Raw genomic sequence first — 12192 nt, forward strand, 5'->3', positions numbered from 1 at the left:
GACAGATGAAGAAATTTAGGCCACGATTCTCCCATCGCGACCCACAACGTTTTTGGCGGATCGCGGTGGGAGGTACGTGTCACCGACCTTGTACCGGGATTTGCGCATGCGCCGGGAACGCACGCGCATCTCCCAGAACCGGAGAACAGACCACGCTGGAAACCGGCGGGAAGGCAGGTAAGTCATTTGAATCTGTTTTTAAATGTATTTTAGATCTGTTTAGCAGTTCATTATCGGGAACTTTCAGGTCCCGATTGAATCTCCCACCCCGCCAGGAGTACTTCATTCCAGCGGGGTTCAGACTAGCTCCCCATGTTCGGGGAACTAGCGGGAGACCCCGCCGGAATGAAGGGAGGGCAATCGGGGCCTGCGAGGGGGACAGGTGGTGGGGTGGTGGAGCCCCCTGGGCATGGACACCCTGGCAGTGCCAGCCTGTGCCCCCTGGCACTGCCCAAGGGGCTAAATGCCCATGTCCAGGGGACACCTTGGCACTGCCCATCGGGCATTGGGCAGTGCCAAGGAGGCGGGCCTAGGGGCAATCGGAGGGGGTGGGGTGTCCCGCTGCCACTCCGCGGACAGGATCGGTCTGGGATGGAAGGAGGCGAGCGGTTGTGGTGGGCTGGAGGGGGGGGTGGTCTGTGGGATTCACCTAAGCATGGAAGTCAGGACACAGACCCCAGGAATTGAAAGCCTGGATCTGTGTGATGAGGTCCTCTCCCAGGGACATTTTGCCATCATCCAGGGCCAAAAATGAGTGGGCAATGGCGAGCTGTATCTGCTGCTGGAAAACACACCAGGGCAGGCGGGGTGAAGGGGTCAGGTGAAGTGAGGGGGGCAGGTGGGGTGAGGGGGCAGACGAGGTGAGGGGGGGCAGGTGGGGCGAGGGCAGACAGGTGGGGTGAGGGGGGCCGGCGAGATGAGGGGGGCAGGCAAGGTGAGGAGTGCAGGTGTGGTGAGGGGGATAGGAGGGGTGAGGGGGCAGGCGAGGTGAGGGGGGCAGGTGGGGTGAGGGGGGCAGGTGGGGCGAGGAGTGCAAGTGTGGTGAGGGGGGCAGGTGGGGTGGGGGGGCAGGCAGGGTGAGGAGGCAGGCTGGGTGAAGGGGAAAGGCGGGGTGAGGGGGCAGGTGGGGCGGGGGGGACAGGTGGGGTGAAGGGGGCAGGTGGGGTGAGGGGGACAGGAGGGGTGAGGGGGGGCAGGCAGGATGGGGGGGCAGGTGGGGTGAGGGGGGCAGGCAGGGTGGGGGGGGCAGGCGGGGTGAGGGGGGCAGGTGGGGTGAGGGGGCAGGTGGGGTGGGGGGGCAGGCGGGGTGAGGGGGGCAGGTGGGTTGAGGGGGGCAGGTGGGGTGAAGGGGGCAGGCAGGATGAGGGGGGCAGGCGGGGTGAAGGGGGCAGGTGGGGTGAGGGGGCAGGTGTGGTGAGGGGGGCAGGTGGGGTGAGGGGGCAGGCGGGGTGAAGGGGCAGGTGGGGTGAGGGGGGGCAGGCAGGATGAGGGGGCAGGCGGGGTGAAGGGGGCAGGTGGGGTGAGGGGGGCAGGTGGGGTCAGGGGGCAGGCGGGGTTGGGGTGGGGGGTGGGTGGGCCATCAGGGTTGGGGGGGAATCCCACAAAATAGCTTTTGGTCTTCCCGTTATTTAACTGAAATCTGTGCGTGAAGAAGTAGAATTTTAAACAGAAGTGAGGATTGGTACAAAACAGCAGAACATGATCCTGATTGTAAACAGGAGTAAGGAGTCTAACAACACCAGGTTAAAGTCCAACAGGTTTATTTGGTAGCAAACGCCACTAGCTTTCGGAGCGCTGCTCCTTCGTCAGGTGAGTGGGAGATCTGCTCATAAACAGCAAACAGGGCATATAAAGGCACAAACTCAATTTACAGAATAATGAATAATGATTGGAATGTGAGTCTTTACAGCTAATCAAGTCTTAAAGGTACAGACAATGTGAGTGGAGAGAGCATTAAGCACAGGTTAAAGGGATGTGTATTGTCTCCAGACAGGACAGTTAGTGAGATTTTGCAAGTCCAGGCAAGTCATGGGGGTTACAGATAGTGTGACATGAACCCAAGATCCCGGTTGAGGCCGTCCTCATGTGTGCGGAACCTGGCTATCAGTTTCTGCTCAGCGATTCTGCGCTGTCGTGTGTTGTGAAGGCCGCCTTGGAGAACGCTTACCCGAAGATCAGAGGCCGAATGCCCGTGACCGCTGAAGTGTTCCCCAACAGGAAGAGAACAGTCTTGCCTGGTGATTGTCGAGCGGTGTTCATTCATCTGTTGTCGCAGCGTCTGCATGGTTTCCCCAATGTACCATGCCTCGGGACATCCTTTCCTGCAGCGTATCAGGTAGACAACGTTGGCCGAGTTGCAAGAGTATGTACCGTGTACCTGGTGGATGGTGTTCTCACGTGAGATGATGGCATCTGTGTCGATGATCCGGCACGTCTTGCAGAGGTTGCTGTGGCAGGGTTGTGTGGTGCCGTGGTCGCTGTTCTCCTGAAGGCTGGGTAGTTTGCTGCGGACAATGGTCTGTTTGAGGTTGTGCGGGTTGTTTGAAGACAAGAAGTGGGGGTGTGGGGATGGCCTTGGCGACCTTCAAGGCGGCCTTCACGACACACGACAGCGCAGAGTCGCTGAGCAGAAACTGATAGCCAAGTTCCGCACACATGAGGACGGCCCCAACTGGGATCTTGGGTTCATGTCACACTATCGGTAACCCCCACGACTTGCCTGGACTTGCAAAACCTCACTAACTGTCCTGTCTGGAGACAATACACATCTCTTTAACCTGTGCTTAATGCTCTCTCCACTCACATTGTCTGTACCTTTAAGACTTGATTAGCTGCAAAGACTCGCATTCCAATCATTATTCTGTAAATTGAGTTTGTGCCTTTATTTGCCCTGTTTGCTGTTTGTGAACAGAACTCCCACTCACCTGATGAAGGAGCAGCGCTCCGAAAGCTAGTGGCGTTTGCTACCAAATAAACCTGTTGGACTTTAACCTGGTGTTGTGAGACTTCTTACTGTGTTTACCCCAGTCCAACGCCGGCAACTCCGCATCATGTAAACAGGAGTTTCAGAGACTCCCCGCAACCCCACCCCTGCCAAAAAACAAACAAAATCAAACCACAAAGCAAGATTGCTGAGATGCTTAGCATCCCGTTCTCTGTAACAGTTCAGTGCCATTGCTAGATATCGTTTTCGAGGATCGGCCCGCTTTAAGTGTGGCACGGGCTTCTATATATGGAAGCGAAGCTTCAAAGAACAACTTCAGTGGGAGATCGGTCCCTCCTCCGACACTTCCTGCAGCCCTGTGAACAGCCGGGAGAACGAAAGCTGCCTTCACTCCCCTCATCCTGCAGAACAATCCACCCCCCCCCCCCCACCTTTACAGACCTTCATGGGAAAGCGAGAAGCTTTCACAATATGAAGGAATCATTGAGGTAACGGCGAACTCACTGACAGCTGACTGGGTGACTGGAATTAACAGACTTTTCCCCAGACAGAGTGAGAGTCGCAACACTTCAAACAAACCATTAAATTCCGCAAACACGGGATGAAATCATTGTACACTCCGAGTTTATTTTTTAAATCCCAAATACATTTGATTTGATTTATTATTGTCATATGCATTAGTATATAGTGAAAAGTATTGTTTCTTGCACGCTGTACAGACAAAACATACCGTTCATAGAGAAGGAAAGGAGAGAGTGCAGAATGCAGTGTTACCGTCATAGCTAGGGTGTAGAGAAAGATCAACTTAATGTGAGGTAGGTCCATTCAAACGTCTGATGGCAGCAGGAAAGAAGCTGTTTTTGAGTCAGGTGATATGTGTCCTCAGACTTTTTTCCTGACGGAAGAAGGTGGAAGAGAGAATGTCCGGGGTGCGTGGGGTCCTTGATTATGCTGGCTGCTTTGCCGAGGCAGCGGGAAGTGTAGACAGAGTCAATGGATGGGAGGCTGGTTTGCGTGATGGACAGGTCTTCGTTCACGACCCGTTCACAACATAGCAGGAAAGCGCCACTGAATTATTGAATTTACCTGATACAGGAGTCGGAATTAAGATTCAGAAAGAGAAGTGATTGTTTTCAGAAAAAAAACTGTTGAAAAGGAGGCATCACCAAGTCGAGAGAGAAAGAGCCGAGAAAGAGGGACTAATGGGATCGCTGTTTCAGAGAGTCAGGACAGGCAGGATGGGCCAAAGGGCCTCCTTCTCAGTTGTGTTATTCTACAGTCTCATCCCAACAGCCTTTTCACAGAAACACTTGACTTTTTCGAAGGGCGGAATGTCAAAATAAAAATATGTATCCATCAATCCTGCACCCAACACTAACTTCTGCCTCCCCCCCCCCGCCCCCGACACCGTCCCCCCCGTCCCCTGTTCCCCCCCCCCCCCCCCCACTCCCCTGTCCCCTGTCTCCCCCCCCCCCCCCCCCCAAGCCCCCACACTCTCCTCCACCCTCCACCACCATTCCTTGAAGACTGCTCTCCTGTTCGGTTTGTGGACTGAGATTTGGTCGCCTTACCTTTGAAGCTTAGAGTCACGACTGGGTCAGTCTGTCTGTCTCTTTTTTCCACACTGGGAAGGTTCCTGGCTGAATGTACAAGACACCGCAGCATGCTTCAACTTGATCTCCCGTTAACAAAATCCAGTCCAAAACGAAATCACACACGCACAGTCTGACTGTGAACGGGAGCAGTGGGCTCAAGACTTCCTCTCTGAGACTCCCGCAAGGGAACAATTAGCTGTTAATGGCTTTTTTCCCAAAAGGGAAATGGCGAGCTCCTCACAGATTTTACAGGGAAAATCTTAAAATACTTTAACCCTTGAGGTTCCTGATTCCTGTTTCGTTATTATTCGGAATCGTTTTACTCACTTTCCCTCCTCTTTCCATGACACATATTCATTAAGTACCATAGCAATAGGGTGAGTCTGGCCAAGCCCCCCAACCTATGGTGTCCCACCACTCAGTCAGATCCTAACTTCGAGAATCCATTATTAAGGAGGGAAAGCAGAATATTTCAAAAATCATGATCTGATCAGGCACAGTCAATGTGGATCTGCGGAAGGGAAATTGTTCCTCACCAATCCATAATACCAGAAGCCCATAAGACATAGGAGCAGAATTAGGCCACTCGGCCCATCGAATCTGCTCCGCCATTCAATCATGGCTGATATTTTTCTCATCCCCATCCTCCTGCCTTTTCCCCATAACCCCCGATCCTCTTATTAATCAAGATTCATTGGGGTTCACAAGAGTGAGAGGGGAATCTTATCGAAAACTATAAAATTCCAACAGGGTTAGACTGGGTAGATTCAGAAAGAATGTTTCCAATGGTGGGGGAGTCCAGAACTCGGGGTCATAGTTTGAGGATATGGGGTAAACCTTTTAGAACTGAGGTGCGGAGAAATTTCTTCACCCAGAGGGTGGTGAATGTGTGGAATTCACTACCACAGAATGTAGTTGAGGCTAAAACGTTTTCTGACTTCAAAAATAAATTAGATATAGCTCTTGGGGCTAAAGGGATCAAGGGATATGGGGGGAAGGCGGGGATCAGGATATTGAATTTGATGATCAGCCATGATCAAAATGAATGGTGGAGAAGGCTCAAAGGGCCGAATGGCCTCCTCCTGTTTCTAGTTTCTATGCTTGACTAACCTATTGAGAGCTTTTTAGGAAGTAACAAGCAAGGTGGATAAAGGGGAACCTTTAAAGCAAAGTTTATTTATTAGTCACAAGGCTGCAATGAAGTTACTGTGAAGTTCCCCTCATCACCACAGTCCGGCACCTGTTTGGATCAATGCACCTAACCTGCACATCTTTTAGAATGTGGGAGGAAACCGGAACACCCGGAGGAAACCCACGCAGACACGCGGAGAACATGCAAACTCCACACAGACAGTGACCCAAGCTAGGAATCAAAGCCAGGTTCCTGGCGCTGTGAAGCAGCAATGTTAACCACTGTGTCACCGTGCCACCCTGATGTAGCGTACTTGGATGTAGATGTAGTGTACTTGTATTTCCAGAAGGCATTTGATAAGGTGGCACATCAAAGTTTCTTACACAAGGTGCGATTACATGGTGTAAGGGCTAACATATTGGCATAGGTGAAGGATTGTTTGGTTAACAGGAAGCAGAGAGGAAGGATAAATGGGTCTTTTTGGGGTTGGCAAGCTGGAAGAAGTGGAGTGCCACAGGGATCAGTGCTGGGACCTCAACTGTTTACAAACTGTGCGGGCGCAATTCTCCGGTCGTGCTGGTCTAATTCCCGCCCGACTGTCAATAGGGTCATAGAAACAGAGAAACCCTACAGTACAGAAAGAGGCCATTCAGCCCATCGAGTCTGCACCGACCACAATCCCAACCAGGCCCTACCCCCATATCCACCCACTAATCCCTCTAACCTACGCATCTCAAGACACTAAGGGGCAATTTTTTTTTTTTAACATGGCCAATCAACCTAACCTGCACATCTTTGGACTGTGGGAGGAAACCGGAGCACCCGGAGGAAACCCACGCAGACACGAGGAGAATGTGCAAACTCCACACAGACAGTGACCCGAGCCGGGAATCGAACCCGGGTCCCTGGAGCTGTGACGCAGCAGTGCTAACCACTGTGCTACCGCGCCGCCCATGTTGTCCCCAACCCGCCCACTAAAGTTCCAGCAGCGGGATGGGAGAATTCCAGCTGATATCAAGGATGGAGAGGCCAAATGTACAGTAGCTCAGTTTGCAGATGGCACAAAGATCGGTTAGAAAGTAAACTATGAAGGGGAGGTAGAGAGTCTGCAAAAGGAGATGGTGAGGTGGAGTGTCCAAAGATGTGCGGGCTAGGTTTATTGGCCATTCTAAATTGCCCCTTAGTGTCCCGGGATGCATAGGTTAGAGGGATTAGTGGGTAAATGTGTAGGGATATGGGGATAGGGTCTGGGTGGGATTGTGGTTGGTGCAGACTCGATGGGCCGAATAGCCCCTTTCTGCACTGTAGGATTCTATGATTCTCTGAGTGGACAAAAACATTGCCAGATGGAGTATAATGTGTGAAGCCGTGAGCTTGTCCACTGTGGCAGGAAGGATAGAAAAGCAGGATACTATTTAAATGAATAGTATTATTTAAATACTAAATTTAAATAAATGAGTCGTGACCTCTGAGGTACAGAGAAATCTGGGAATCCTTGTACATCACAAAAGGTTAGCATGCAAGTGGAAGATTGGTGTTTATTGCAAGGGAAATGAAAGATAAAAGTGGGAAGCTTTATGCAGCTGTACTGGGCCTTGGTGAGGCCACATCGGAATACTGTGTATAGCTTTCATCCTCTTGAATCAGGATATAGTTGTGTTATTCCTGGGATGCGGGTCTTATCTAGTGACGAAAGGTGCTGGGCCTATACCCATTGGGGGAGCAGGTTAAAAGGCTGAACGTTTTTTATTCTTGTGGGCGTCGCTGGCTGGGCCAGCGCTTGTTGCCCATCTCTGTTACATGAAAACCACTCTGATTCGATTTGATTTGATTTATTATTGTCACATGTATTGGGATACAGTGAAAAGTATTGTTTCTTGCGCACTATACAGACACGGTGGCACAGTGGTTAGCGCTGCCGCCTCACAGCGCCAGGGACACGGATTCGATTCCCAGCTTGGGTCACTGTCTGTGCTGAGTCTGCACATTCTCCCCGTATCTGTGTGGGTTTCCTCCGAGTGCTCCGGTTTCCTCCCACAGTCTGAAAGACGTGCTGGTTAGGTGCATTGGCCATGCTAAATTCTCCCTCAGTGTACCCGAACAGGCACTGGAGTGTGGCGATGAGAAGAATTTCACAGTAACTTCATTGCAGTGTTACTATAAGCCTACTTGTGACACTAATAAAATAAACTAATAAACTAAACTAATTGCCCTTGAACTGACTGCTAGGTCATTTCAGAGGGCAATTAAAAGTCAACCACAATGCTATAGAACATAGAACATAGAAAAACTACAGCACAAAACAGGCCCTTCGGCCCCACAAGTTGTGCCGAACATATCCCTACCTTTTAGGCCGACCTATAACCCTCCTATGGCCAGACCAAGTAAAGATGGCAGATTTCCTTCCCTGAAGGACATTCGTGAACCAGATGCGTTTTTCCGACAATCGACAATGGTTTCATGGTCACCATTAATCATAGAATCCCTAAATCTGGCCTGCACCGACAACAATCCCATCCTATCCCTGTAACCCCACATACTTGCCCTTCTAATCCCCCCAAAATAAGGATCAATTTAGCATGGCCAATCAACCTAACCCGCACACCTTTGGACTGTGGGAGGAAACTGGAGTACCCGGAGGAAACCCATGCAGACACTGGGAGAATGTGCAAACTCCACACAGACAGTCAGCTGAGGCCGAAATTGAGCCTGAGTCCCTGGCGCTGTGAGGCAGCAGTGCCAACCACTGTGCCACCGTGCTGCCTCAAACTTGTAATTCCAGATTTTAATTGAATTCCGATTTCACCATCTGCTGCGGTGGGTTGGGCATAATAAGGTAAAGTAAAAGTAAAGCAAAGGAAAATTTATTTATTAGTCACAAGTAGGCTTACATTCACATAGCAATGAAGTTACTGTGAAAATCCCCTAGTCGCCACACTCCGGCGCCTGTTCAGTTTCACTGAGGGAGAATTTAGCATGGCCAATGTACCTAACCAGCACGTCTTTCAGACTGTGGGAGGAAACCGGAGCACCCGGAGGAAACCCACGCAGACACAGGAAGAATGTGCAAACTCCACACAGGCAGTGACCCAAGCCAGGAATCGAACCCAGGTCCCTGCCGCTGTGAGGCAGCAGTGCTAACCACTGTGCCACCATAAGGCTGGCCCAGCCAGTGATGCCCACATCCCATGAACAAATAACTAAAAAAAAGAAATAAAAATCTTCCCTCAGGTGCAGTGCTCAGAAACAAAAGCAATGTTCCAAGTGAGCTCGAACCCAAACTCTGTCCAGTTGGAGAATAACGTCCACACCTTCATATTGAGACACAGGCCACCATTCCACGAGCCTTTTGAATTATTTTTTGTACCTCCCCGCTAATTTTCAGGGATTTCTGTAAGTCAACCACGAAATCTTTCTGCTCCTCCACAGCTCTCAGTCTCTCACCATTTCACAAATACTTCAGTTGTTTTCTTTTTCATTCATTCACGGGGTTGTGGGTGTTTCTGGTATTCATTGCCCATTCCGAACTGGCTGAGTCGTTTGCCAGCAGAGGACAATAAAGATTCAATCCCATTGCTGTGGGTCAGCTGTTACTCGTACACCACTCTGATTCAATTTGATTTGATTTATTATTGTCACATGAATTAGCATACAGTGAAAAGTATTGTTTCTTGTGCGCTATACAGACAAAGCATACCGTTCATAGAGAAGGAAAGGAGAGTGTGCAGAATGCAGTGTCACAGCCATAGCTAGAGCGTAGAGAAAGATCAACTTAATGCGAGGCAAGTCCATTCAAAAGTCTGACAGCAGCAGGGAAGAAGCTGTTCTTGGGTCGGTTGGTACGTGACCTCAGACTTCAGCATCTTTTTCCTGATGGAAAGGATGGGTAAGGAGGTCAAAATTCCTTCTCTAAATGCCATTCCGGCCACAATTTGACAGCGCGCTGCCAGGCTGACACTCAATCCGAACGCAAGTGAAATAGTGCGAGATGATGTCGGAAATGCATCATCCTATTGTCATCACGCAGGCTTGTAATATTGAGGTCAGGGTCGCCCACGGGAATCGCTCCTGTGCCCACCAACAATAAAAGGGCCAATTAAAGCTGTTAAAAACATAGAAACATGGAAAACAGCCGCCAGAGTAGGCCATTCGGCCCTTTGAGCCTGCTCCATCAGTCAATATGATCATGGCTGATCACTCACTTTCAGTATCCCACTCTCCCTTCCTCTCCATACACCGTGGGTCACTTCCAGCTCCCTCTTGAACCTATCTGCACGTCCTCCAGTGCAGTCACATCCTTCCTATAATGTGGTGACCAGAACTGCACACAGTGCTCCAGCTGTGATCTCACCAAAGTTCTACACAACTCCAACTTGACTTCCCTGCTTTTGTAATCTATGCCTCGATTGATGAAGGCAAGTGTCACATATACCTTTTTCACCACCCTACTAACATACTCTTCCACCTTCAGAGATCTGTGGGCAAACACGCCAAGGTCCCTTTGTTCCACAAACACAGACACACACGCACAAACACACACAGACACACATGTACAAACATACACATGGGTGGCACAGTGGTTAGCACTGCTGCCTCACAGGGACCAGGGTTCGATTCCCAGCTTGGGTCTGCAAGTTCTCCCCGTGTCTGCGTGGGTTTCCTTCCGTAGTCTGAAAGACGTGCTGGTTAGGTGCATTGGCCATGCTAAATTCTCCATCAGTGTTCCCGAACAGGTGCCGGAGTGCGGCGACTAGGGGATTTTCACAGTAACTTCATTGCAATGTTAATACAAGCCTACGTGTGACACTAATAAATGAACTTTACACTTTAAAGCACACACAAACATACACACTGTGGTGGCTATTGCCTCCCCTTTCTATTTGAATATTAAAAAGTTAGCAAGAGGGTGCCTCCATGCTGAGGAGTTCTCGCTGTTACTTGTGCTCTACTTCAGACTCTGGTCCGCCTAAGCCCCTGACTGGCCCTGAAGGTTTGCAAGCTTGCCTGCCACCCGCAATTGGACAATGTCAATTAAGGGGGCTCTGGCTTGAAAATCTCAGTTCCCCCCTCCCACCCTCCCAGGGGCGGGGCAGGACATGGAAACAAGCTCCTCGTCTGATACTTGCCATCAGAAGGAAATTCCAACCCTATGTAATGACCAAGATAATCAGGCAACGCTGCACTTATCCCGTCTCCCCGAGCGATTGAAAGGAAGCAGAAAGAGAGAAATGTCATTTCTGTTGTGTCTTTCACAAACCCAAAAGCACTTCACAGCGAATGAACTGTTGGAATGGAGGAAGGAGCACTGGATATTGACTCTCCATTGACTCTGTCTGCACTTCCCACTGCCTCGGCAAAGCAGCCAGCATAATCAAGGACCCGTCGCACCCCGGACATTCTCTCTTCCACCTTCTTCCATCAGGAAAAAGATACAAAAGTCCGAGGTCACGTACCAACCGACTCAAGAACAGCTTCTTCCTGCTGCTGTCAGACTTTTGAATGGACCTGCCTTGCATTAAGTTGATCTTTCTCTACACCCTAGCTATGACTGTAACACTACATTCTGCACCCTCTCCTTTCCTTCTCTATGTGCGGCATGTTTTGACTGTATAGTGCGCAAGAAACAATACTTTTCACTGTATACTAATACATGTGGTAATAATAAATCAAATCAAATCAAATAACAGTGCTTAGCTCACACAGCCATACAACGATACAGCATGGAAACAGGCCCTTCAGCCCAACTGGTCCATGCCAACTATGATGTCCTCCCGCTAGTCACAATTGTGCGGCATGGTGGCACAGTGGTTAGCACTGCTGCCTCACAGTGCCAGGGACCCTGGTTTAATTCCAACCTTGGGCCACTGTCTGTGTGGAGTTTGTACATTCTCCCCGTGTCTGCGTGGGTTTCCTCCGGGTGCTCCGCGTTTCCTCCCACAGTCCAAAGATGTGCGGGTTAGATTGATTGGCCATGCTAAATTGACCTTTAGTGTCAGGGGGGGATAGGAGGTAAATGTGTGGAGTTATGGGGAGAGGGCCTGGGTGGGATGTGGTCGGTACCGACTCGATAGGCTGAATGGCCTCCTTCTGTAGGAATTCTATGAATATGATCTCTTCAATGAATTGTCTGCGTTTGGCCCCTATCCCTCTAATCCTGTCCCATCCATGTACTTATCCAAATGATTTTAAAACGTTGCTATTGTACCTGCCTCAACCACCTCCTCTGGCAGCTCATTCCATATCCGCACCACCCTCTGCGTGGAGAAGTTGCCCCTCAGGTCCCTTTTAAATCTTTCCACTCTCACCTTAAGCCTATGCCCTCTAGTTTTCAATTCCCCTTCCCTGGGAAATAGACTACGTGGTTTATCCTATCGATGCCCCTCATGATTTTATACACTGCATTCTCCTACATTCCAAGGAATAAACCCCTAGCCTGGCCATCCTCTCCCTGTTGCTCAGGCCCCCTCGTCCTGGTAACATCCTCGTAAATCTTCTCTGCACTCTTTCCAGTTTATCAAAGT

The 12192-nt window shown here is 50.2% G+C and overlaps 1 protein-coding gene across 3 annotated transcripts in view; it reads right to left on the minus strand.

Annotated features, from left to right (window-relative positions):
• The window catches only part of dysf (dysferlin, limb girdle muscular dystrophy 2B (autosomal recessive)), a 334329-nt gene that overhangs the window by 287837 nt on the left and 34300 nt on the right, over window positions 1-12192 (minus strand). For 2 of the 3 annotated variants that reach the window (XM_078224514.1, XM_078224512.1), the window contains exon 1: window positions 4516-4690. The exons of the other annotated variant lie outside the window; for it this stretch is intronic. In XM_078224514.1, the coding sequence (XP_078080640.1) occupies window positions 4516-4609 (94 nt within the window). In that variant the 5' untranslated portion in view covers window positions 4610-4690. Of the gene's footprint in view, window positions 1-4515; window positions 4691-12192 lie in introns of those variants that run through there. 3 annotated transcript variants of the gene reach the window in all.

Source organism: Mustelus asterias, chromosome 1, assembly GCF_964213995.1.
Source record: "Mustelus asterias chromosome 1, sMusAst1.hap1.1, whole genome shotgun sequence".
Classification (NCBI taxonomy): domain Eukaryota; kingdom Metazoa; phylum Chordata; class Chondrichthyes; order Carcharhiniformes; family Triakidae; genus Mustelus; species Mustelus asterias.